The 26,294-nt window shown below is 40.8% G+C and overlaps 1 protein-coding gene across 1 annotated transcript in view; it reads right to left on the reverse strand.

Annotated features, from left to right (window-relative positions):
- Window positions 1–26,294, reverse strand: part of LOC122814241 (cytochrome P450 4B1-like) — a 450,417-nt gene that overhangs the window by 399,330 nt on the left and 24,793 nt on the right. The window contains exon 2 of the mRNA XM_044086839.1: window positions 24,198–24,349. Coding sequence (XP_043942774.1) covers window positions 24,198–24,349 — 152 coding nt within the window. The remainder of the gene's footprint in view (window positions 1–24,197; window positions 24,350–26,294) is intronic.

The raw sequence follows: 26,294 nt of genomic DNA on the forward strand, positions 1-26,294 counted from the left end.
CACATTCCAGAGTAAGTGGCTGCCAAATTAACCTTCCATTACCCTGTCTCATAGGACAGTGTTGCTGCCACCTATCATTGTGTTCCTGCCCTCTACAAGTGACAATGACTGTGGCCTGCCTACCCTCTTACCCACAGTGTGAAAAGTCCATGCACTGCCTTGCTAGCTTGGTATGGCAGTGCATGCATCATTTTATTCAGTGTTGCCTGTGCCGTGGCCCAGCTGTGCATCTGCCTCTGCCTCACATATGACACTGTTATTGCCTGTTCATTCCCAGACTATGTACCCTAATGTTCTGCTGCAGGTCCTATTGCTGTGTTGAGTCTTGTTGGAATATTTTCCTACTACACTAAATGTCTGAAATGTAGAGGGCAAGTGTGCTTGAGTGAAAGGGGAGTCTACTCTATTCAGACTGTGTGAGTTCACAGTAAGTGCAGAAGACAAGAGGCTCAGAGTAGAAGGGGGGGTCTACTCTCTGTGAATCCATACTGGAAAGCACCCAGACTGAGTTTAGAAGGAGATGAAGAAGGAAATTCACTACTAGAAAATTGTTGAATTACTCTGGACAGAATTAGCACAGCTAAGCTAATGTGTATTCCAGGTATTAGGTTTCTCACAATTGTGTTATTGGAAAAAGTATTGTTTTTTTACAGAATTAGTTTGAAGAAAGCCACTTCAATGTAGTATATAAAATCTGTAATAAAAAGAGTGTTTTATAAATTAATTAAAAGCATACTGATTTATGACTGAAGCATGTTAAATGTGGTTAAAACACATTTTGTGTTTGATCTAATGACTCCCAACATATGACATCTGGTGGAAAATGTAGATAGGTTTATTTATTCAATTTGCAGTGGAGGCCCAGGGAGAAACACTCCTGATGCATGTCTTTGTAAAGTGGGAGGAAAATAGAGCACCCCAAGGGAAGCCACACAAATGCAAGCAGGACATGCAGAAGAAACCCCAGCCAAGAATCAAACCAGAGAATCTCTTACTGTGAGGCAACAACACTACCACTGCACCACTTTGATTTATACAACTGAAAATGAAAATGTATGGAAAGTGATTCTATCTTATTGACTGGACTTTTAACTGGAGATAGAAAAGTGTAATACCTTCAGAAGTAGAGAACAAGAAAGACTGAAATGTACCAGGCTGTGGTATGCTTATGCTGTTCTAAGAACTAAGTAATTGTACTGGTGAAAAGACTGCATTTATACATACAAGATAAAACATTTTTGGAGATATACCCTGTGGAACAAATCTTTGATGAAACAACTGATGTTTGGTAAAACTGGAGTAAGGAAAATGAATTTGTAAAAGTGCACCTAATTTAATATTGTAATAACTCAGTATGGCATTTGATTTAAGAAACATAGTGTGCCCAAAGAAAGGTTAACTTGCTATATGAGTAACAACGTGCTTAATGAAATTCTTAAGTGATGCATGAAAAGAGATTTTGACTAAAGAAATGTTGAAGTCTTCATGTGAAACAGTTGTATTTTCAGACACTGTTGAATTCTTGTAAACTGTTTAATGTTGAATTACCAAAAATCTGGTGAACAAAGCTGCACCTGTTGAAACTACATACTGAATTTACTAAGGCAACTTCATGAACAAGATAAACTGGCATCTACTGTTGTAACACAAATTTTATAAACTATGGGGTAAGTGAAACCCAAGCAATCATAAATTTTCTCCATCTAGGAAAGGTTAACGTAAGTGAATCTGAAGCTGGTAACACCACATTGTGTTCTGAGCTAAAACTTAACAAGATGCTGGATGTGTTAATTGTTCTAAGTCAGACTATTGCATTTTAAAATAATTGATGGTACTGTTTTATAGAAGTGAACCTGGGATCATGTTTGCATATTTGAATTTATCCTATGATGAAAGCAGTAAGTCTTTTCAGTGAGCGTGGTAAAACAAATTTGTGACATTAAATGATAACTGTGTTGTGACATTCAAACATAACTGTGCCATTTGTACAATACAAGGGCTGCAAAAATAGTGTATTGGGGTATTCTGCTAAACAGTAATGATGAAAAACAATTGCAAGATATGGTGTTTGTGCTTCTACCAATGTTGGTGAACTCTGTGTAAAGGCTAGCAAGCTAAGTAGTGCTTTACAAACATTTTACAAAGGTGTTTTTCAAAGATGTTATTTCCAAAGCTTCTATGAATGGTGAATGAGTGACTGACATTTGCAGTGCAGGGCATGAAAGTAAAGGCAGTGAAAAAACTGCATAGATAAATGAACATTTCTAAATCATGTTGCGGTATTTTGAACTAAGCACAAGCTGTTGTGTTACCAGCAGTTAATGGGACATCCTGCTGGAGGTCAATTGGTAACATCTAATTTTTTTAGTTTATATACAAGTGCTGAGTGTTTGGAAGTGCTGCTTCTAAAAATTAAATCTTGTCACAGTGAAAAGGTGGTTCCTTGCTGTGTACTACAAGAAAGAAGTTTGTGTATAAACCTCCTAAATGTTCTGAATTTAGTTGCTATATTGTGGCACTTGTGGGTTGAAAGTCCAATGAAATTTATCGTGAAGTAGAAAACTGCTTGTATTGAAAAATTTAAGGGAAAAGAGGTAAACAAAACAATAGTTGTGCTGAAACTAAAAGCAAAATGATATTAGGTTACATTAAGTTGCAGCAAACATAGACTCACTCCTCCATACTTCAACAGTACTGTAAAAAAAAAAAAAATTACATTGACAAGCCAAGTCCAGCACCTACCTCAGTTCTGTTTAATAACTTGATTTGACGACAGCAGCTGCTCATAAGCAAGCCAGCAACAGGCAAAAGTCAAACGCAAGCTGAAAAAAAACAAAGATAAGGAAGTTAAGGAACCAAAGACAAGGATAGTCCGTCTGTAGCGCAAGTAATCCAAGTAAGTATAGTGTGCTACTACAGGCTACTGATTGGTTCTCGCTTTTTTGAGAAGAGAGTGAGAACCAATCAGTAGCAATCCAGCCATCCATGTCATGTACATGCCTGCGGACATGGCAGTCCAAACCCTCTTCTAATTTACTGTGCGGTTAAACCGCATAGACTTCTGGGCATCATACTGAAGCTTTTTCTTTAATCTGGACTGCCTTGTACATCAGTCAGGTAGGATACTACATTGTAAAAAAAAAAAAAAAAACGGAACTCGGTGAGCATGCACAGTTCGAGTTCTGGGACTCATCGTAGTGTTGTGTTAAGTTAAGTAGTTAGCACACAAAACACCAAACAAAAAAAAAATAGTAATACTTTTTTTTTACTTGGCAGATGTCAAATACACTTCCATCTTTTTCCTGGGAGGGCTGCAGTCCAGCAGTCCGGTAGCACGAGCCACCCCTGGCCGAAACCATATCCCACAATGCACCTCTACCTTCCCCAGATCTTGTTTGCTTCCAATTAGCATTAAACCTACCCATATTTCAAGGAAATAATAGAGATAACTAGTGAGAGGAAACTCCTCAGGAGAACCAAAACCAATGTAGAGCCTCTCGAACTTCCAGACATTGGATGGGGGTAGGTGGGGGGGGGTCGTAAGAATGAAGACAAGAAGAACAACTTACATGGAATGTTATGGTAAGTACATAACGTCTTTATGTGAAGTTGTTCAATCTCGCCTTCATTCTTACTGATGGGTTGCATCCCCAGCACCACAAACCTGGGTGGCTCACGGGAGTACCTGTCTAAGGACAGCAGACCCAAATGAAGCTCCGTCCCTAGAGGCCTTGTCTACCTTGTAGTGAGATATGAAGGTATGTGGCTTTGACCATGTGGCAGCTGCACAAATAGAATCAATGGGTAGTCTGGCCAAGAAGGCTATGGAAGTAGAAACAGCTCTGGTTGAATGAGCTTTGACTTTGTCATGTAAAGAAATGTCTACCTCATGGTAAATAAAGGATATGCAATCAGAAAGACATTTAGACAAGGTAGATTTAGATACTGCTGCACCTTTCTTGGAATCTGAGAAGGAGACAAACAACTGATCAGCTCTTCTATGGTGTTTTGTCCTGTTTAAATAGAAACTAAGTTGTCTCTGGACGTCAAGTTTGTGAAGCATATATTCCAACTGATTACACTGATTGGGAAAGAAAACAGGTAATTCAATTATCTAGTTAAGGGTGAATTCAGAACAAATTTTGGGTAAGAACGACGGATTCATTCTGAGGGAAACCCTACCTTTGTGGAATATCAAGTATGGCTGCTTAACTGAAAGGGCTTGCAACTTTGAAATTCTGCGTGCTGATGTAATGGCCACCAAGAAAATGGTCTTCCAAGAAAGATATTTCAGCTCACAAGAAGCAGGTTCAAAGGACGGGAGAATAATCTTGGATAGGACTAGATTCAAATTCCATGGGATGGTAGGAGATCTGATCAGTGGTTTTAAGTGCATCGTGACCTTCAAAAAGGCCTTCGCCAACTTGTTAGACATAATACCATTTCCAGATTCATCTATGTGGAAATTAGATATAGCAGCCAGTTGTACCTGAATGGTGGCTGCTGCAGCTCCTTCGTTGAATAGTTTGGTCAGAAATTCTAAGATATCCGAAAAGGAGGCTAGAAAGGGGTCAGTGTTATTCTGCTGAGCCCAGATGGAAAACCTTTTCCACTTACTGAGATATAGTTTCCTGGTTGAGGACTTATGTGAGGACAACAGAATATGTTGAGCTTCTTCTGACAAATTTTGGAACCTAGCTCTCCTGGGAAATTGAGCAGCCAAGCTGTCAGTTTGATGGAGTGAAGTGAAGGGTGAAGAGCTCCTGATGAGTGGGTCAAAAGATCTGGCACTGGGTCCAGGATCCAAGGCTCTTCTACTAGATGAGGCTTCAGAAAGGGGAACCAGATTTGACAAGACCAATATGGGGCTATTACGATGTGTCCTGTCCAGAAAACTGGCTTTCTGCAAAACTTTGGATATCAGAGGAAAGGGAGGGAAGGCATAAAGGAGTCCCAGAGGCCAATCGTGTACGAGCGCGTGCCTCAGGATTGTCCTTGTTGAGGGATCAGTCAGGTCAAAGTTGTTACTGCATTTGGTGTTTGTGGGAGTTGCAAAGAGGTCGCAGCAAGGCTGGCCCCATCTGCGGAAAATCATTTCTGCTAATTCATTCTTGAGAGATCACTTGTGAGGCAACAGAATTGCCCTGCTGAGTTTGTCCGCTATCACGCTGGATTTCCCCGGATGTGAGTTGCTATCAGAAAGCGCTGGGTGGACTCTGCCCATTTCCACAATCTTAGAGCCTCTTGACATAGGGGATAAGATCTGGTTCCGCCCTGTTTGTTTATATACCAGACTACGGACATGTTGTCTGACTGGATTGCAATTGTGCCCAGAGGAAGTGAGCCTTGAAAGGACTGCAATGCTAACAGAACTGCTCTCATCTCTAGGACGTTGATGTGCAAATGAGCCTTGTGAACCTGCCATGTAACTTGGGCTGTCCTTACCTGATAATGCCCCCCCACACGATCAGGGAGGCGTCTGTGGTCACCATTGCAACTGGAAATGGGAGTACAAAGGGACGTCCCATGGTCACCGACTCAGACGTTAACCACCACCGGAGATCGTCCTTGCAAGAGTTGGTTATCAGTACTGGGTGATTCATTGGTAAGTCCTGAAATGTCCACTGTGTGAATAGCAGCCACTGAAGAATGCACATGTGAGATCTTGCCAGGGGTATTGCAATGATAGCTGCTGCCATGGTGCCGAGCAACTTGAGAATCTTCGATGCTGGTGCTTTGTGTTTTGACAGGAGATCCACAATCTGTTGTCATAGGGTAAGCACTCTTCCTGAAGGAAGCTTTAAAGACATGTTGACTGTGTCTAAGTCTGCTCCTATAAATACTGTACGCTGTGACAGCAATAAAGCAGACTTTTTTGAATTTATCGTAATGCCCAGTTGGCAACACAGATCTAAAGCAGTGTCCCTTGCCCAGATAAGCTGATGCCTGGTGGGTGCGGTAAGGAGCCAGTCGTCCAAATACAGAAACACCCGGATTCCTAGATGCCTCAAGTGAGCCATGACCACTGCCATACATTTGAAGAACACTCTGGGAGATGTAGAGAGATGGAAGGGCAGGGCCCGAAACTGAAAGTTACTGAATTCCAGCCTGAAGCGCAGATGATCCCTGGATGGCCTGGCCATTTTGATATGGTAGTACGCATCCTGAAGATCTATTGAGCACATCCAATTGCCCTTCCCTAGGAATGGGAGTATGGACTGAAACGTGACCATCTGGAACTTTGTCTTTACTACATATTTGTTGAGTCTGCTGAGGTCCAAAATTGGTCTCCAGTCCCCTGTCTTCTTTGGCACCAAAAAGAATCTTGAGTAAGTTCCAGATCCTTGCTGGTCTGCTGGGACTGGTTGTATAACTCTTTTTTGTAATAGTTTTTGAACCTCTACTGTTGCCACATCCCATAGACTGGGTGGAATATCCAGGGTCCCTTTTGTTGGTCTGGGTTGGGAATGAAAGGGGATGAAATAGCCTAAGGATATGACATTTTGTACCCATCGGTCTTCTGAGATTTTTAGCCAGGCACCTAGGCACAAAGACAAAAGTTCCCCGACTGCCTCCAGAGCAGGACAGTTGGGCCTCCTTTCAGGAGCGCTGATAGGGCTTCCCAAGGAACTGATCCCTGCTTCAGCTCGTGAGGTTGGAAAGGTTCCTTGGGCTTTGTGGAACCACATTTTCCCTCCCCGTTAACCTTTAGGGTAAGGTCTAGTAGGGGTGGAAAAATGGACTCCCATGGCAGACAGAGTCTTTCTGTCTTTCTAACATCTGGTGAGGGTCTCTTTAACTTTTGATCCAAACAAAGAAGAACCATCAAAAGGGGCAATCACAAATGACTTGAAAGGTTCCGCAAAGGAACATAAGCGCATCCAGGAATGTCTCCGCAGAGCAATTCCTGTACCTGCTGCCCTACTTGTCCCATCAGCTGTGTAAGATACGAGGCGCATGGAAGAGTTAACTATAGAATTGAGGGTAGCAAGCTGAGACGTCACTTTGTCCGCCACTGAATCGGCTACTGCACCCTGGAGAGTACCTCCTAGCTCTTTCAGAAGATCTCTCTGAAGCCTTGTAAAATGGGTTAGATAGTTCAAGGACCAAAGAGCAAAGGTTGGAGAACTGAAGATGCACTTGCCATATCTGTCCATGATCCTAGAGTCCCTATTAGGAGGATGGACAGACGTAGAGGTCTCTGACATCTCTTTCTTCGTGGCTGCCGCAACCACCATGGCATCAACAGGTATAGGTTTGGATAAGAAGGCCTTGTCATGAGGAGCTGAAATGTATTTGTTGGGCCTCCTAGGAACAGGCTCCATAGAATCTGGTGACTCCCACGCCCTTAGAAACAAAAGATCCATCAACTCATCGAAGGGAGGAAAACCCCAAGAGGTGGAGGGTCGAGACCCGAAAGCCTTCAGGAGCACCGATTCATCCTCGGTAGGGTTAAGGGGCTACCAGTCACTCCTCTGCTTAAGGATCTCTAGGATATCCGCAAAGGAGATATCCTCAGAGGGGGACTTTGGGGACCCTTCTGATTCCTCCAAATCAGTGTCAGACATGATGGATTCCTGAGGGGAATCTAGATGTCTCCTCTTACATAACCTCTTCCGAGGGACCTCCTCAGTGGGAACTTCTGGGGAGATCTCGAAGAACAGGGTTCCCCCAATGGGGCTTCCTGAGGCTCCGGGTCTCTACGCTTATGGTGGGTCTGCAGTGAAGGAGAAGATTCTGGCACTTTCCGGGAGGAGGTGGCCATTTCAGAGGTTGTGGCTGTCCGGGGGGACAAAACCCTCCTCATGGCATCAAAGACACCACGGCTCCGATAGGAGGAAGCACCCGGGTCCGAAGACACCAAAGACTTCTCCTGCACCAAAACCGTCGTCTCTGAGCCAGAGGTAGGAGCTGAACTCATCCGCACCGAAGCCCCAAGGGGGAGAGTCAGAACCAATGCATCGGTTCGACTCCCCTCCCTGGAACCGATGGGACAATGTCAGCTTCCAGATTCCGCTGGAGCAGAGGACATCAGGGTTGTCGGTGCCAACAGGTCCGAAGTGAGTGTCAGAACCGATGGTTCCACAAACGACTAAACAGTCTCCTCCGGCTCAGATGTCTCCATTTGAGTCGGAGGAGGAGCAGAAATTATAAGAGAGGACTTTGTCAGTTCCGAAGCTACCTGAGTCGAAGCCGACAGAATTTTAGCTAGCGCTGGATTCTGTAACAGTCTCCATACCACACAATCCACATCCAAATCATAAAGTCTGGAAGCCCAAGAGGAAGCTACAGATGGAGCCGGTGAACCCAGAATTGGGGATCTCAATGTAGGAGATACCAGTTCCAAGACTGGGGATCGGCTCCTACCAACTACCTGTACAGTCGGTTCTGATGACAGTGGAGCTGATACAGGAACCTTCTTGGAGACCTTCGGAAATGAAGAGCCCTTTGGATCCAAACTCATAGAAGAAGAAGTTGAAGATGAAGCTTTTGGTTTCCCTGGAGCAGTATCCAAGTCTGACTGGAAAGCAGACTTAATCAAGCCACGCTCGACCAACTTCCTTTTCCTTTCTGCCAAAACCCTAGCACTGAATCCATGGCAAATGGAACATATCTCTTGGAGATGCACCTCTCCCAAACAGTAGACACATGTGGTGTGGCCATCGGTAATAGACATCTTTTGATTAGGGCACTTCTTAAACCCTGACGTGGCCTTTTCAGACATAGTGGATGACACAGTACAATCCCAGCAATCACAAGAACACTAACAACAAATTAAGGAGCAGCAACAAACAAAATAAGCCTAACCGGCTACAAACATAATTAAGAAAAGCCTAATTTAGCTGTAGCTGCAGTAAAAAGGAAATAAGTCTAACCGGCTAAAGGTAAACAACTGAAAGGAGCCTAACTCGGCTATAAGCCTAACCAGCTACAGATAAACTGACAAAAACCTAACTCGGCTTAAGGATAGGGTAAAATAAGTCTAACCGGCTATGAGCAAGGAAACCAACAGGGCCAAACGCCCAAAAAAATGAGAACACAAGTTCTTATTAAAGTATTAAACTATTAGGAAAGAAAGAAACCCAAAACGGATAGCCTATGCTTGCTAACTCTCAGAAATCTAACAAACAGTAATATTTGTTTTAAAGTATCCAAGAAAAAGAAGAAACTTATCTCTCAAACGGCCTGAGCTGTAGAAAAACGCATGATCAGTTGCAGTGGCAAACTAGATCTGGGGAAGGTAGAGGTGCATTGCGGGGTAGGGTTTCGGCCTCGAGGTGTTAGAGACCTCGAGCTTTGCAATTTGGCTGACTCGAAGCCGAGGATTGTCTCTGAACCCATCAGTAAGAATGAAGGTGAGATTGAACAACTTCACATTCAGTGTTTTGCATTTCTGTTTGACATTCTTATTTATGCAGTTTAATTAACTATGTCTTTGTGTTTTTCTGTTTTTTTCTTTCAGACAGAGTAAAGAAATATAAACCTGATTTAGTGTCAGACATAATTCTCAGACGAAAATTCAAAAATATGAAAAGAACAGATAAGACTGATTATTTGCAAAAGTCTGAATTTATGTAGCTTTCTGAATTCTTGTAAATACCACATCAATAAATAATCTTTATGAATAAAATAGTCATAATCCTACCTCTGAACTGATGTGTTTGTTCATTCATGTTACCTATTAGTATCTGAATCACATCAATCTAGTCTGAAATAAGTGGGCACATTTTGACAGGAAATGGACTAAATTGTGACAAGGAAAAAAAGAGAAAATGCACAACTTACACAGCTAGAAGACAAGAAAACATTCCAAAGATTTCTAGGAATTATACTTGTAAAATATGCACTAATATATTTGTAATAACTATGCCTATAAGAAAGATGGTGTAAGGATTTAGTCTGTGAAATGGAACTATGAACAAGGAAAGTAATACCTCAAGTATGCAGATACAGCTGCATCAGAATTACAGTACTAAGGCATAAATTAAATGAGTTGTTTTGTCAGTAGATGACAGTCAATGTACCTCAGGAGTTCTAATCTTACAAGGCAACAGGTCAGTTATCTATGAGTCAAGAGTATTTACAGATGTACAGAAGAAATATGTTCGGCTAGAAAAGTAACTGTTAGGAATAGTAAATAGATGTAAAATGTTGCATGAGTAAGTCTGTCATAAATAAATTCAAGTGGAAATAGATCATAAACCTTGGCAGGCTTCCCTATATTATACCTCACTGAATGTGACTTGAGTTCAACTATTCATTGGTTTTGTAAGTGTACTTTAGCAGTGATTGCTATGTCTATCACCTTTTTATTTTCCCCATATTTTGCAACCCTGTATATATGTCTGTAGGGTGTGGGGATACACATATTTTAAAATTTCAAGTGGAACTGAATTCCTGATAAGTTGAACATGATGTATTAAGACCTCATGAAGTCGACACTCAAGGACTCATACATGTAGTGCCCTTGCAAAGCACATTCCGAAAGACTGTACAGGATGTTGGTTAATCTACTGACATATGATTTGGAAATGAAATACAGATCAGGCAGGACAATACACAGAAGATATGGTTACCACAGCAATTTTTGACAGAGATGCACAAAGAGTTACTAGAAGAAAATCTAGAACCAAAGCAAGATTAATTTGTAAAGAAAGAAATTCATTTTTCTTTCAGTGAAGAAATTAGGGTATGCCCAAGTCATTCAACTGTAAGAATAAATGCTTAAAGAAAATATCCACCGTAATAACCACTTCTGAAGCTCTTCTGTTCATTTGTCTGTGAACTGGAAGATGACATTTCTTACCTGCATTTCTTTGTACACTGCCCCACATAATGCAGTTCTGTTTCTGTTTTCCTACACCTATTCAAACTTAAACTGGAGGATGTTTCATGTGGCCAAGTTAAATTCCCCAGTACTGAACTTCCTGCTAATTTCTTTTCACATGGGAAATTATTGCTGGTGTGGTTCTAAAGTGTACACAGGCAGTGATTCCTTTTGTTTTAAAAATTCATTCTTTTTCATAGGATCATAGGCTCGTAGAAGATTAGTACGCTATCGACACAGAGGTCATTTTTAAGCCTAGTCATTTCAACCCAATGTAATACCATAGAAGTACTAGTCAATACTCAAGACTGCATTTAGTGATAACTGCCCATGTCCAGGTTGTCCTGCCCACTGCCCATGTTCAGTGTTTTTGTGACCATGGCATTAGTATATAGAGGTCTGGGAGATGCGAGGAGGCTTATCTCCACATACCACCTACAAAAAAGTACTTAGTTTTAAAATGCTCATTGGGTTAGGTTCCTGATGAGTTGAAACATCCTTAAATCAAAAACATTTACATACTTAAAAGTACAACCAAGACCCTAAGACTTAACATATATACATAGGAATGTTTATGATTGGTTGAACGTAGTTTGACAAGGTATAAAAGGACTGGCTGGTTTTATATCAGTGTTCTGATGAAGTCTGTCAAATAGCAGACAAAAGCACTTAACCAAGTTTTGCACTTACTGTTTTATTTTATTAAAGTACATTTCTCCATTAACTTGGTGCAGTTTGCCTTTTCGTTGTTTTCTTTTTTAACCTTCTGATATAATTAGAAAGGGGATTTTCGTCAAATATAACTTTTTTTTACTAAGTTTCTATTGCATAGTTCCTTCACTTCACTTGTAACTCTTTCAGATTTGCTTTGAGTACTTTTATTTAAAAAAAAAAAGATTGGCATTTGTTTGATATTCCTTTTACACTGCAACAGCTGTTATACAATTTAGTTTGTACTTACGCCATAACTTTGTTTTTCTTTTGGTTCCTATTCTACTACTAAGTACAAGTTTTTTGTTGGGTTTGCTATATAAAGTAGTATATCATGCGCAAACACGGATGCCTTTTTGTTTGTATGCCCCCATTGATATCCCTTTATGTTCGATTCTGTGATACCCCTTGCCAAAGGTACTAGGTATAGGTTTGAACTAAAGCGGACATTAAGTTTGAAGTTCAGTTTAACAGCAATGGGCAAGTTCACCCCACATTTTATCCAAGCAAATACACAGTTATAAATCCTAAACAGAAATTCTAGCCAATTACCTGGGAAATTAAAGACCTCAGAATTAGTTCTAGGAGAATACAACTGCCATGTCAAAGGCTTTTTCTGCATTCAAGCATACAATCAATAAAGATTTCTTACTGTACTCAATATTTTTTAGGATCATCAATGCCTTATTAATGTTATCAAATATTTCACTATCTGTTATAAATACATATTGATCTAGGTTAATGTTGTTGTTGTGTCTTTTGGATTTTCCCGGTTAAGGGACGCCACAGCGGAACTCCGGTCCGCTAATGATTGGCAGTAGATTTTTACATGCCGAGTTGCCGGCCCTGACACACAACTTTCCACGAAGGTATGCCCATTCACGCATGTCTGCACACAGAAGACGCTCTAGCTGAGAATCGAACAGGACGTCTTACTGTGAGGCGACAACGCTACCGCAGCACCACCACCGCAGTATATTGATCTAGGTTAATAACTCTTAGAAAAATGTTTGACAATCAGTTAGCCATAATCATCATGAACACCCTATAATCATGGTTTAAGACAGAAGTAAGCTTGTAAGAACCCTTATTAGTTCTTGCTTTCCACTCCTTTGGCAAGATCACCATTATTTCTTCACACCATGCATGTGGTATTTCTCCGCCTCACACAATGTCATTAAACACTTTACTCCACACCTTAACTACTTGTTCTTCTTCTAGTTTCCATACCTCTACTGAGACACTATCATGACCTGGAAATTTTCTTACCTTCTGAGTCTTACTGCTAACCTGATTTCTACAACTAATATTTCCTTCATGAGAGCCTTTCCCTCTTCCTCCGATATGCTAGGTAATTCTAGATTTCACAGATATGCTCTTGCTTCTTCACACTTGCTTCTGTCTCTGGGTCTTTATGGTACAACAGAGTATAATAATTTAACAAACTCTATTATGTTACCTGGATCATATTCCAGTCTGCCCTTTTGTGGTATGTTTAACTTAGTTATCATTATGTCAACTTTTTGTTGCCCAAGTCTTTGTGCCAACATCTTTATGGTCCTAAGGTTCTCGTCAAAATATTCACACTGAAGTTCCTTGGCCCTTTGAGGTTTTACTTTCTCTATGTATTCTTAAGGGTCTACTTCAGACCATTGAAACGTCACAATATTGAATTACAAAACATCGAGACGGAAACAATAAAACACCATTACATCGAAGGATAAAATGTACGAACCATGGAACATAGAACCAACTTTAAAAAGCACATATACCTAATAGAACAGTTTTGCAGGCCCGGCACCCCCCATGTGGGGGGGGCCTTTGCCCCCACACCCCCTAAATTATATATACCAACTCTGAGATCACACTACAGTGAGGTAAGGGTAAATTTCCCGATCCCCACTGTAATGTGATCTCCATTCCATACCTGACATCCACACTACCTGGGTCGATGTTCCATGTTTCGAGCATGTCTTCCTTTGATGTTCTGGTGTTTTGTTGTTTTCGTCTCGATGTTTTGTAATTCAATATTGTGGCACTTCAATGGTCTGAAGTAGACCTATTCTTAAATGTGCTTCTTAAATTCTGTTATTTGTTGGAGAATTATTATTGGAGAGCTTCTAATTTGTTGTCTCTCTTTCAATTTCGTTAATGCCTCCTTATATTGTGTATTACTTTTCTGCCATATATCATCCTCTTTTAAGTTTGCTTGGGTACATATTCAATTTTTACATATATCCTACTTCTGGCCCTTATTGGTGATTAGATCAAATTGTGTTGTTTAGCCAGTACATGTCTTAGACAGTTCTTAAACTGGTCTATTTTAATAAAGTAAGTTGGAAAATACTAGTGCCTTTTCCAATATCTTTGGATCTGCTTCTTATCTTTAGTTGTATTGGAGTATGGTCTGTAATGGATGGATATCACAGATCACTAACCAAAGGGCATATTCTTTGGCTATATACACACATCTATCCTCCACCATGTATTATACTGAGCAGCGTAGTGTGCAGAATGACACAAAATACACTGAACCGACCGATATCGCCAACATCTTGGCAGAAAGGTTCAGTGCAAACTTCACCCCCCCCACCCCCAAAAGGGCTCATAACCATACCAGAAGAATGTAGAGCCCCTGAAATCACAGACACTCAGGTTAAAACAGCCGTCTCGAAAGCCAAAAACACAGCATCAATGAGACCGGACGGTGTCCCAGGCTGCATCCTACATGAGCTCAAAGACGAACTAACCCCTCACCTAAACACACTGGTCAAACTCAGCCTCTCCACAGGCTACGTACCTATAGAGTGGCGCACAGCAACAGTTATTCTGCTCCACAAAGGTGGAGCCACAACAGACCCGAGGAACTATCGCCCTATAAGCCTGACTAGCCTGGTCTGCAAGGCTATGGAGCACATCATCATGGAACTCATTAACAGACATTGAGAACCTCCAAACACTGGACCCTACCCAGTTCGGCTTTGTTAAAGGCAGATCATGCCTCCTGAAACTGATGGACTTCTTTGAGATAGTTACCAAGGCTATAGATGAGGGAAAGGTCACACAGCCTACCTAGACCTGGTAAAGGCCTTCAACACCATTCCCCATTCTGGTATTATAAACAAGCTCACCAACCTGAACATAAACCCCTACATCAAAAGATGGGTTGCCAACTGGCTCACAGACAGAACCCACATGGTGAGAGTTGTGGGAGCTAGGTCTGACTCTAAATTGGTTAAAAGTGGCATTCCCCAGGGCTCATTCATAGGACCCCTCATGTTCGGCATATACTTCTCAGAGGTACAGACAAGCACAGGAGGACTATGGCTGACCAAGTTAATTGACTGCAAACTAGGGGCTATAACTGACTCTCCAGCTGACACAGACATCCTCCAAAAGGGTCTCACTGAGGCGGATACCTTGTGTCAAAATCATGGCCTCAAACTAAATGCCAAAAAGTGCATAGTCATCCCCTTTGGAAAAAAAAAGTACCCATAAACTAGTATATACGTGGTAGTCCCCTAAATACGGAAGATGTAATAAATGATCTGGGGACCCAAGTAGATAGTAATCTCTCCTTTGATAATCACATTGCCAAAGTGGTTAGAAAATCCTTCTATGTGGCCCACCTAATCACAAAAGGGTTCGCATCCAGATCAAAAGAGGTCATTGTGCCCCTTTACTCATCACTCATCAGACCCATCATAGAGTACAACGTCCCATTTAGGATGTACCTTACAAGACACCTGCAACAGCTGGAAAGACCACAGAAGTACCTCACCAAGAGGATCACTGGCCTCAAACAGATGCCCTATGCAGCTCGACTGAAGAAACTCCAGCTGTACTCAGTTGCATACTGCCTACTCAGAGGTGATCTCTGCCTAACATACAAGGCCATATCCAACCCAAAATTGATGGACATGCTCCACCTAAAGAAAACCATATCCCCTTAAGCCACATGTTCTAGGGATCTAAACCTCACCACAACAATAAATAGAACTTTATGGAGGGATAGATTCCTGTCCCAGAGACTTCCCATGCTTTGTAACAAGATTGCAATCTACATTAGGCAGAGCTCCTCACTAACACTCTTCAAGAGAAACCTTGACGAGTGGATGGGAAACAGAAAGTTTACCTCGGGGATCACTTCAGTGGCTCTGCTGGACAGAGGCACAGGGAACTAATCTAAGGGGGTGGTGAAAGCCAACACATTCTGGCGAGGCTTATAAATGCCTTCGGGCAGACAGCCTAGTACCTACTTATGAACCTATGAACTTAGTGCAGTGTGCAAGTCAAGTTTAAGGTCATGTCTTGAAAGCCAAAGGTTAATAAATATTTCTCTAAATATAATCCATGTCTAGGAGGCCTTGTTTTTTTTTTCGGCCACCAGAGACATCCCCTGGTTACTGGTTAAATTCCAAAGCCCATTATCATTGTTAACCCCAGCAGGAAAGCTATAATCTCTTATAGCATTTTTTAATGTTTTACATTGTTCACTTGCAAAAATTCCTGAAGAATAATAGATCTCCCATAATTGTCCTTTTTTCTTCTTCCATTCTTAGACCTTCCTCCACAGGTGTCAAAATCAGCACCGCCCCCCATCTTTTTCCTGCTAATCCCATGTAATCCCCCCTTTCCTGCTCATCTTCTGCTTCTGGTGTGATAAGTGTCACTCTTGTGGTAGTATTACTTGCAGCTTAGTTTGTGCTATATATTCCAGAACCTGATCTCTTTTCTTCTTGTTGTTTAGTCCATTTATATTCCAAGTCAAATATCTAGTTCAGTCAAACCCATGTACTAAATTATTGTTCTTATGCAGCTGTTTGGTCTTTAGGTTCTTTCTGTTTTGAGCATTTCATTTGTATGCATGGCCTTATTGTTCTCTAAAAGGTTAGGTATCTCATGCTCTCTTTTACATGAATTAGCTATAATTTTGCTGGTTCCTTACCCATAAAATTTGTAAAACAATCTCCTTCCTTTCTCTAAAAAACAAATGCAAAACTATGCTAGGCCTCAGATTTTATCCTTGATCTGTTAAGTAAATGTCAGACAAGTGGCAACCTTAAAGGTAAATATGATTAAAAGATGGATAAATATTACTTAATTTATCACCAAAGACAAAGGATCAACTATGAGCACTACTTCTTTCTGATGTTGTAATTTCACATGTTTTATAGAAGCAATCAGTTCATACCACTTACTGTTGACTACCAGTAAAGAATACAAGCACAAAGGTCTATCAGGAGCAAACAATAAGTTATACCTAGCTGTCTACCTATGCTGGAAACATATAATAAATGTGAATGCTTTTCTGCTTTATCTATTCAGAAAATTTAAAAATGCAAAATACTGAAAGATTTTAATTATATTCCTCATTCCAATTTCCAACACTAACTGTAAATCAGATCAAATGAAGCAAATTCCAATGATAAATCATATCAAATTAGTGAAATACATATGAAGAATCAATCAACCTACGACAGTGTTTAGTAAATTATCCAGTAAGGCATCGCAACATATATTGGACAACATTTATAAATCAACCCACTAAAATAATCTAAAAACAACCAGTTCTTAATAGGTGCTTGAAACAGTAAATTACTAAATATCTTAAAACAGTCCTATGTCAATGTGCTTTAAATCTATAATGGCTATATGCCAGAGTTATAACCCCCCCCCAAAAAAAAAACAGGGTGGTGGGATAGTTACAGTAGATTGTAGTTCCATCTGGTGAACTGGGAAGTGAACTATGTTTCAGGTACTGTGCTTCTTAAATTATCATTTGATAGTTGTGATTTGACAAACTGTCTTCAAGCTATTCCACTCAATAAAAAAATGTTCCTAGCCATTAGCAGCTAAGAGCTGTCATGATCTTAAGGACTGTTTGTGACACACGACCTCCTGAGCTACATTCTTGAGATTTTTCAGTCATATTCAAAACCTTTCCATATAACAATTTCCTGGATGACTGTGACTAGGCATATAAATTCCTCCATGTTTTTTAGCAAATACAGCTGAACACCATCATGACAGACTCTCAAACGTTAGACAAGTACATGTCACTAATGGTTTATATAAGCTATCTGTTTCTATTATTTGGATCATGGATGTGATGATAGGAGGTACTGCCAGCCATACCAGGAGAAGTAAGGCAGTGGATGTGTAACATATGCCAGCACAGCTAGCTGGACTTTTGTAAAGAATTATATGTCATTTGTGTTTGTAAAAGTTGCTTTTGTTAAATGTATCAACAGTGTTTCCTGCTGGACAGAAAAGAAATGTGCATGCATTATTATAATCATTTAAATGTATACATTGTAACAGCATGTTCTGGAAGAGAAGAGGTTAATCCACCTGACTTTGAAAAAAAAAATATTCTTAAAATTAAATTAAATTATGGGGTAAGCCATAAATGTGTTATCCCACAGTTTTAAAGGGAGCCAAAGATGCAATGCCTTTACTAGAGAATAGTTTGTAACTCCTCTAGAAAAACTAGAATGTTTTTGTAGTTTTATGGCTTCCAGATACTCCTGTGTGTATTATTGACATATAGGTGCTAAAACCCCGGCAGCTTCTAGTGGTTGGGGATAGTGTGGGAAACAGAGTCAGATAACCAGATGTGTGTGAAGTCATTCTGTAAGCCAGAAATAATATCTAAATATTAGTAGGAGACTGCTCTCAGAATTCTGTATTCTGTCTTGGTTCTAACAACAAGGAACGCTCACCCACATTATATTGCCTCGCTCTATTCGGTAAGTAGGAACAGTAATTCTTTAGATTAGTCAGGAATATATAGTAAGAATAGTTAAGCACTCTTTTTCTGTAACTGTGTGACTCTTTCCAGCTGTGTTATTTTCATTACTTCTTGTGACTGAAACTCTGGTGTTTATTGTAAATAGATGTTTTGTATTTTCATGTTCTTTTATTATTTATTATTAAATATATTTAAACTTTTCATTGTGGCTGGTCCATTTTACAAAATATTTAATTTTTGAGAGTATTTGCACATATTTATTTAGTGATGACTGTGGGCACTCCTGAAAGCCTGGCGGTTTGCTCAATGTTACCATTTGTATTAATATTAATTTCACTCAGTATAATTGGGTACCTTTGTAAGAGCCTTAGGTAGCTGGCTTTGTAGTTCCTGGTGGTAGTGATAACTACCTTATAGTCTGGGTAGAAGGGGGCATAACTAGTAAACCTGTGCCAGCCTTTCCCAGGTGTGTGTGTGTGTGTGTGTGTGTGTGTGTGTGTGTGTGTGTGTGTGTGTGTGTGTGTGTGTGTGTGTGTGTGTGTGTGTGTGTAAGCTACTTGGAGCAGGGATGAAAAAGCACTGGTTTCATGGGACAAGAAGTACTGGTTTCATCGATAGAGTAGTGGAGGACTTGGCTTGGGCACTCAGCTGAGAACTTAACGCTAAAGCTGTGCCAGTGGGGAGTTTTACTGAGGACCTGGAGGGAGACAGATAGAGAAATCTAGACCCCAGGCTGACTGTGTTCCCTGTATGCTCTTAAGGGAAATTGTGCTTGATACAAAGAGGTCTGCATCTGGAAATACTGAGTGTATCCGTATGCATTTCAAGTGAATATCCCTCTCCAGTGTTAATGGTGAGGATTCAGGCTCTTTGATTACAGGCCTAGAGTGGGAATGTCACAATGTACGCAAAAGACCTACTCTGGGCTGCAACACATGCACAGCATGTGCAATCTGCCCAGTTATTCAACTGATTTTGTCTCAAGTGCAAACCAGATATGTGCAGCTAAACATGCAGTAATGAGGATTCTTGACTGTTACACCATAACACCACCTGACAGAGCTGGATTTTCCAATACACTGAAGCAATGAAAATGCCTCAGATGCTCCCAGCAGCCAGCATATTACAGTAATACAGAAGTTTCACAAGGGTCCAGATAAAGAAATAGCAAAAGAGCCTATAATGGTGATAAATCCACTAACAGTATTCTATTCTTACACCACACTCTACCTTTCAAATAATAGGGATTTGAGAGAGGGGTGGTAAAGCTACCTGTGGAACCAGACATCCGTATCTGGTAGGAAAGGAAAAAACAAAACATAAAATGCTTTCTTAACATTTTAAATTAGACCCCCTTATCATCAGTCATAAACATGATCTTTGCAGAAGCTATCAGGTAACTTACTCTGGCACAAAGTAGGATATCAAGAAAGTCGAGGTACCGCTTCTGCTGAATTTTCTCCAGTTCTTTTTCATTCTTAAGCATCTTCTTTTTTTGTTTTATTACTTTTGCTGCATTGAATAGGAAGAAAAACAGGCATCTTAACTCTTGGCTTAGTGTTATTAATTAGCATGACAGCTGATAAACTTGAAAAAGGTAAAAAGTTCTAGTAAAGCAACAAGAAGCCACACTAGTTCAGGCATCAGGTCAAATGATGCGCACACACATTATATGAAAAGCTACACTGTAAGTCAGTACAAAAATGAAACAGATAGCAGATACTTACGACTTGAAATCTCTGGTCATCTAACACTTTACTCTATTAGACTGTTAGAACCAGTCACTGGTTATTAACATAATTCTTTATAGGGAAACCCCAATGTGTAATGCAATAAGTTAGGACTTACTGTTAAGCAGACACCCTATTACAGACAAGAAGTCTCAGCTTTCTGTTTTTTCAGCACTATTATGACCCGCTTAACGTGCCAGACTTACAGTGTGCTTTGTGATGTATAAAACCACATAGTTTAAATAGCACTGTATGATTTAGACTTAGCTCACTTCCTCCCCCCACCCCTTCTTATACATACTGCAGCTACAGGCGTGTTATCATGACACAATTCCTTGCATCAGTGTACTGAATTCCTGTAATATACTGCACACCCTGTTCCTCCCACCACAATATGCCTCACCCAATGTACAGGGGCCATTATATCCTATGTGGTATTGATATGACCCTCACCTGCCGACTGACAAGACAAAGGCACTGCGGTGGGGTCCCACACCCTTGTGCAACAGTAGTGCTATATCCCTGTTGCTGCCATCCACCACAGGTGTTCATTACAATGCAGGATTATATAATTAGGTGTCGTGCCTTCCTTCAGTGTGCCTCCTTCACCTATTTCAAAGTCTAATGTACTAAAGCAGTAAACTCCTCATTCCAGAGATGCTCATACTAGTGAGGTCTCTCACAAAGTGGCAACACTACTTTTTATCTCACTAATTTGAGCCTCACAGCATGGCTCTTATGTTAATGAGGGAATTTATTGCAACTTTCTCTGAATCAGTACCATTATGCACTGTGCTTACCAAAAGTCTTGCTATTCTGCTCATCTGTTTGTGTTCCAAGACTGTGTACTATATTCTTGAGCATGACATTTGTGAAGGCCATAGTGCCATGGGTCTTTGCAGCATAACCATTTTGTAGCATGTCATTGTTGCTTCATGACCTATATTATGTGATTCTGAACATGCATTTCTGCACTCTACACTCTGCACTCCCATTTTGATTCTTGAAAGGACCTGTCTTAGTGCATACAGCTGCTCAGCTGCTGACAATAGCAAGGCTCCTGTATGGCGCCTGAGGGACAGTAACATTTTTTTTTGTCTTTCTCCGTATAACGGCTATTTGCAAAAGACTGATGACTGGCATGAGTTGGCAGGAGAGTGAGTGACACCACTAAAATTGCACATTCTGGTGAATAGTGCACACATCATTATAGCAACCTGCAGCTGAGTGACCCCAACCTGCTTATCTAATGGGAAGCCATACTTTTACAGAAAGCATGTTTTGCCTTGACATTTCTGGGAACGCCACTGTACTAAGCTTGTTCTAGTTTTCTTACAACAGCTTTGAAGTAGATGGAAAATATGAAAGGATACCACAGGAGTTAAAAGTAACTCTCCCAGGGATGGGGTGCATATGCTGTGTGCACTACTGTACTGTACATCTTTAATAGTACGTATAACATATGTGTGCACTAATGAGATCTCATTTTGTTCCTCTTTCCTTGCAGGACCAGTCATACTGCTACTAAAAGAATGGTAGTGCTTACCTCAGACTGTGTGGGATGACACCCTAGCATGGGAGGCAGAGGGCACCTAGGTGAAAGTGACCTGGAGGGCTTACTTGTGGCCTTTGTGACAACTACTGAGGAACAAAGTGAAGGCTTCACTTCTGATAGTGGCTCAAAGGGGTCTCCTGTGGTCACCCAGCATCAACTGCATAGGCAGGTGATGTGTGAGGAACACCAACAGCTGAAAGCTCACTTCACAGCTGTGGAGTACCTCCTGACATGGCTGACTGAGTTGCATGACCAGCAATCCATAACTATCAGGCCCCCAGAAACACCACCTGCAGATTACATCAGCCACAAGGGAGACTTATGTCTGTTTAGGTTGGCCTTGGGGCCAGTGTAACATTTGTCATAGGTCCTGCCATATCCTCTATGTGTTACTCTACCTTATTTGTCATGCCCCATATCTGTTGTCCAATCCTCCCCACCACCAAATATTCACCCTCTGTCTGTCTGTCTGTAGCAATGCATTATTGCCCCCACGTTTTGTCTATGCCATTCCTAAATCTGCATTTTATGTCTATGTATCACTGTGACCTTTCCTTCTCCCATTATCCCTCCCCAAATCATTCCTCACTACCTTACCCAGCTATCTCCCTCTTCCTACATGAAAAATGAGTAAATAAAGAGTGTCTTTCCCTCAAAAAATGTGTGCTTCTCTTTCCCTCCAGTTATTCCTTTTGGTTGTGTGTTTTCCTCTGCTTGCTCTCCTCCGCCTTGTTTTACTTTCCTATCAACCCATTTCCTCCCCATTTATATGATGGAGTGGGTTTGTAATTAGTTTTGCTAGCCCTTCTTGGCTTATCTACCAGCAGAAATTCAGTACTCAGTTCACTGTATAAGTACATGCATCCCATGCATTCTCAGGCACATTTTCTGTGACATCAGCCACTTCCAATCACATGCATTTTTTTCTCCAGACACATGTACTTTGATAGCATAATTCCACGGAGGTTTTCTAACTCCAGTTGACCCTGTAACATGGCTCCACTAGTTACCTATGCACTCCTTTTTACCATCTATCAGCACTATACAAGCCTTGAATTGTAGTGAATGTATGAGCTGTATCACACTAAGAGAGCTTTGATATGTAGTGCAGTGCAGCTGTGACATGCTTGACAATGACAATTAGTCACAGTCTTTCACAGGTTACATCATCCTCACATGGAACAGCTGCTATGCAGCAGTATAGTTTGTTAAAGCAACTTTCAAATCAGGATAAATGTGACAGCCCCATTCTAGACAAACATAAATGTGATCTGTTGATCTAGTCCCAGCATGTCAATGCATCCTAAATGTACTAGGGTTGCCACCCCCTCTGTTTTTTTTCTGGACTATCTGGAAATCAAACTGATTCTCCAGTAGTCTGGAAAACAATGTACAAACTCCAGTATTCTGTTTCAAAAAAGGAAACAGACTATCGGAGTTTGTAAATCAGCTGATTTACTATGCTTTTTTACAGAAAAGCATAGTAAATCAGCTGAAAACAGGCAACAGAAATGGAAAAAGTGGGCGTTCAACACCAGGTGACATCACTGCAATGTCACAAAATGGGTGGGATATGGGCAGGAGAGGGATGGGGTGGGTGAAGTTACTGGTGATGCGGGGGGTGTGGCTTTACTCTGGGTTTAGCCACAACGAAAGGTGGCAACCCTAAAATGCACACAAAAATGCATGGCACAATTACTTACAGAACCAACTGCAAAAAAAAAAAAGATTCATACTAGGTTAGCTGCCATTGTGGCCCATTTTAAGCCAAGCAAATTTCCCTTCAAAGGTGAGACTCAAACCCTGCACCTTGTGTCTCTAAGCCAGCCTTCAGCCCCAAACTCATTTGTCACAAGTGGGATTTGAACTCATCCTTCTGACCGTAATGCAGTCCCATAGACCTCTCGGCCATCCTGACAATAAACATGCTGCTGCTCATGTTCATTCATGAAATGTGGAGAAATTAAACACATAGGGCTCAGAGCCCTAATCCGCATCTCTCCACCTCTTCACACTCTGCACTCATGGCATGTCCACAGTTAGTGGAGTTTGGCTTTACTGACCTGAGTGCATCCTTAAGGAATTAAAAAAGTAAAAAGCCACAGGTATTCAGAGTCCATGTAGCTGAAACACTGCCATATTTAAGGGGTCCTTTGCATATATCCCAGGGGCCTTCACACAGCAGGATTAAAGCATTACACAGTGAAGATTTTAGCTTGACTGGGTCTTTCTGGTACATTTTAATGTATGCTTGTGTGCAGAGCAAACTCTTCATTAGCTCATCTGCCGCTGATTTCTATAAGTCTGTATTTCTTCTTACACTGCGGTTCTACTGTCCCCACCCTGACAAAGCTCCACAAATCTTCCTGCTTTCTCTTTTTCACAAGACTGCTGAAATAATGCCTTATCAACTATCCTGTTCTGACCAATGTGCCAGCTCAGACAACACCTATAATCTGTCTCTTTTACTGTCTTTAATTTGGTATCTTGCAAACATACCAGAGAAATACAAAATATCTAACTTTTCAGATTCTGAGGAAAAAAGTGCAAATGTGCTGTAAAAATGGATAACTTACAGAGTAATACAGGCTGGTAAAAAGATCAAGTGCTACAGGGTACCTGTGTGGTCATGTGCCACCTTGCATGCCTTCTGAAAACGAAAACCATGGGGGCTGAGGTGGAAAATGAGATCACTGTGATATGGAAAACATCGGAATCGGAGATTCGTGAGGTATGACAAATCATATACTGCTTTGATATACGAATTCTCACTGCAACAGAGAAATAAAGGCCCTTAGTACACTATACAGTACCTTAACAGAGAAGCAGCCTGAATTGAAACAGCGCTGTCTCTCTTGTGTAACATGATCTCAAGAACGAAGAACAATGAAGAATACTCATACTGTTTACTTCCACGTACTTCCAAACCAAATATATACCACAGGCTAAATGGGCATGAAGCTTACAACAGGCTCATAAAAGGCTTATACAAGGATACACACATCCCTTATGCCACACTCAAGGACTCAGAGTTTAGAAGTTTTGTACTGCCTGGACAAATAAACAGTTCACCTAAACTTGCTGTAAAAGCAATACTGTAGGCCCTAGCATCATCAAAATCTATTAGTCCCTCCAGCAAAAGATCACACAGTGCATGCTGTCATCTGGTTCCTCTTTATTTTATTCCAGCTACTACAGGATTATCCTGTGATTGTTCCCCCTGGTGCCAACAGGTGCTTAAAGATTGCATAAAGTGATCCTACAAAACTGACATGTCTTACATTAATCAACTTTCTTACACTAGCACTTGTAACTTCTATTTCATCTTATTTTTAACTAAATTTAGTTACTACCTACATTTATATTTCCAATTGATTATTTTTATAATATCTTGTATTTTTTCATTCCCCCCACCAGGATCTGCTTGTCTCCTTCACCTGCACTCAGTTAGTCCATTTTGTACCCAGGGGGGTGAAAAGTAGGCATCCCTAGGACAGTCGAGAGACCTACAGCCCACTCCTTCCTGCCTAGGAACATAATCATCCCTTTCATTCCCCTCTGGCAAAAGGAGAGTTGTAGGCAGCACGCCAGCTTCAGGTCCTGAGAAGCTGCTTACTTTCTCCTCCCACAGGCAGCTTGCTCACTCACAACCGATGCCTGATCAAGAGAAGAAGGATTACATACTCCTACTCCCCTGCCTACCTCCCCTCTTTCCTATTTCCACAGACCAAAACTCTGCAATAACAGTATGAGATAACCGTGCCATTACGGGTAGGTGATACACACAGCCACCATTAGGTGGCACCAATGCAACAGACCCAGCTGCCCCCCTTCAATTGAGAATATGTTTGCTAATGTCAGCTGCTCAAGCTCATCCCTCCCCCACCCGGCTCTTCAGATACCCATGCTAATCAAACAAAGGTCATCTGTGCTGTAGTCAATTCATCCTTCTGTGACATGGGACCAGGGAGTTCCAATTGTGATTCCTTGGTCTGCCTCATTTCTGATGAGAAGCTCACGGACATAACAATACATGCAGAAACAAGAAACAAATCCAAGGTACCAAGGAGTCAAAACCAGCCAGGAGAGCCCATAAAATGATTTTAATAAAATAAAGAACACATGAATGCAACCACATAAAAAATAGCGTTTTGTTTTAAAACTTCATCAGATGTAGATCAAACAATCAAACTCAACAGTTATATAACATCCTACAGTGCAAACTGACCAATAATATAAAACAAATTATTAAGATATCATTATCATACACCTCATGAATATTCATCACAAACCATGTTAAAAGGACTAAAAGGCTTCTTAAAATCAGCTTAAAAAGATTTTAAAGTACGTTTAAAATACAAACCATCAAAATTATGAATAATGTAAGAAAATGACTCCCTTCTCAAAAAAAGTTGACTAAATACTTTAAAAAGCTACTCTAAAAACTTGGCTAACACAAACTCTTATCCCTACACACATGCAGATATACACATCTACATACATGTATACATAGCTATTTGTCTACTGATATATCTAAATAGATGCATGCATACATATACACACACACACACGCACACACACACACACACACACACACACACACACACACACACACACACACACACACACACACACACACACACACACAATGCTGGTTCATAGCAGTTCATCTTTCAGGTCAGCGAGGGTGAACCATTAAAACACAGGTTCCTCATA

The sequence above is a fragment of the Protopterus annectens genome, chromosome 10.part0, assembly GCF_019279795.1.
Source record: "Protopterus annectens isolate FY-2018-M chromosome 10.part0, PAN1.0, whole genome shotgun sequence".
In the NCBI taxonomy this organism is placed as follows: domain Eukaryota; kingdom Metazoa; phylum Chordata; order Ceratodontiformes; family Protopteridae; genus Protopterus; species Protopterus annectens.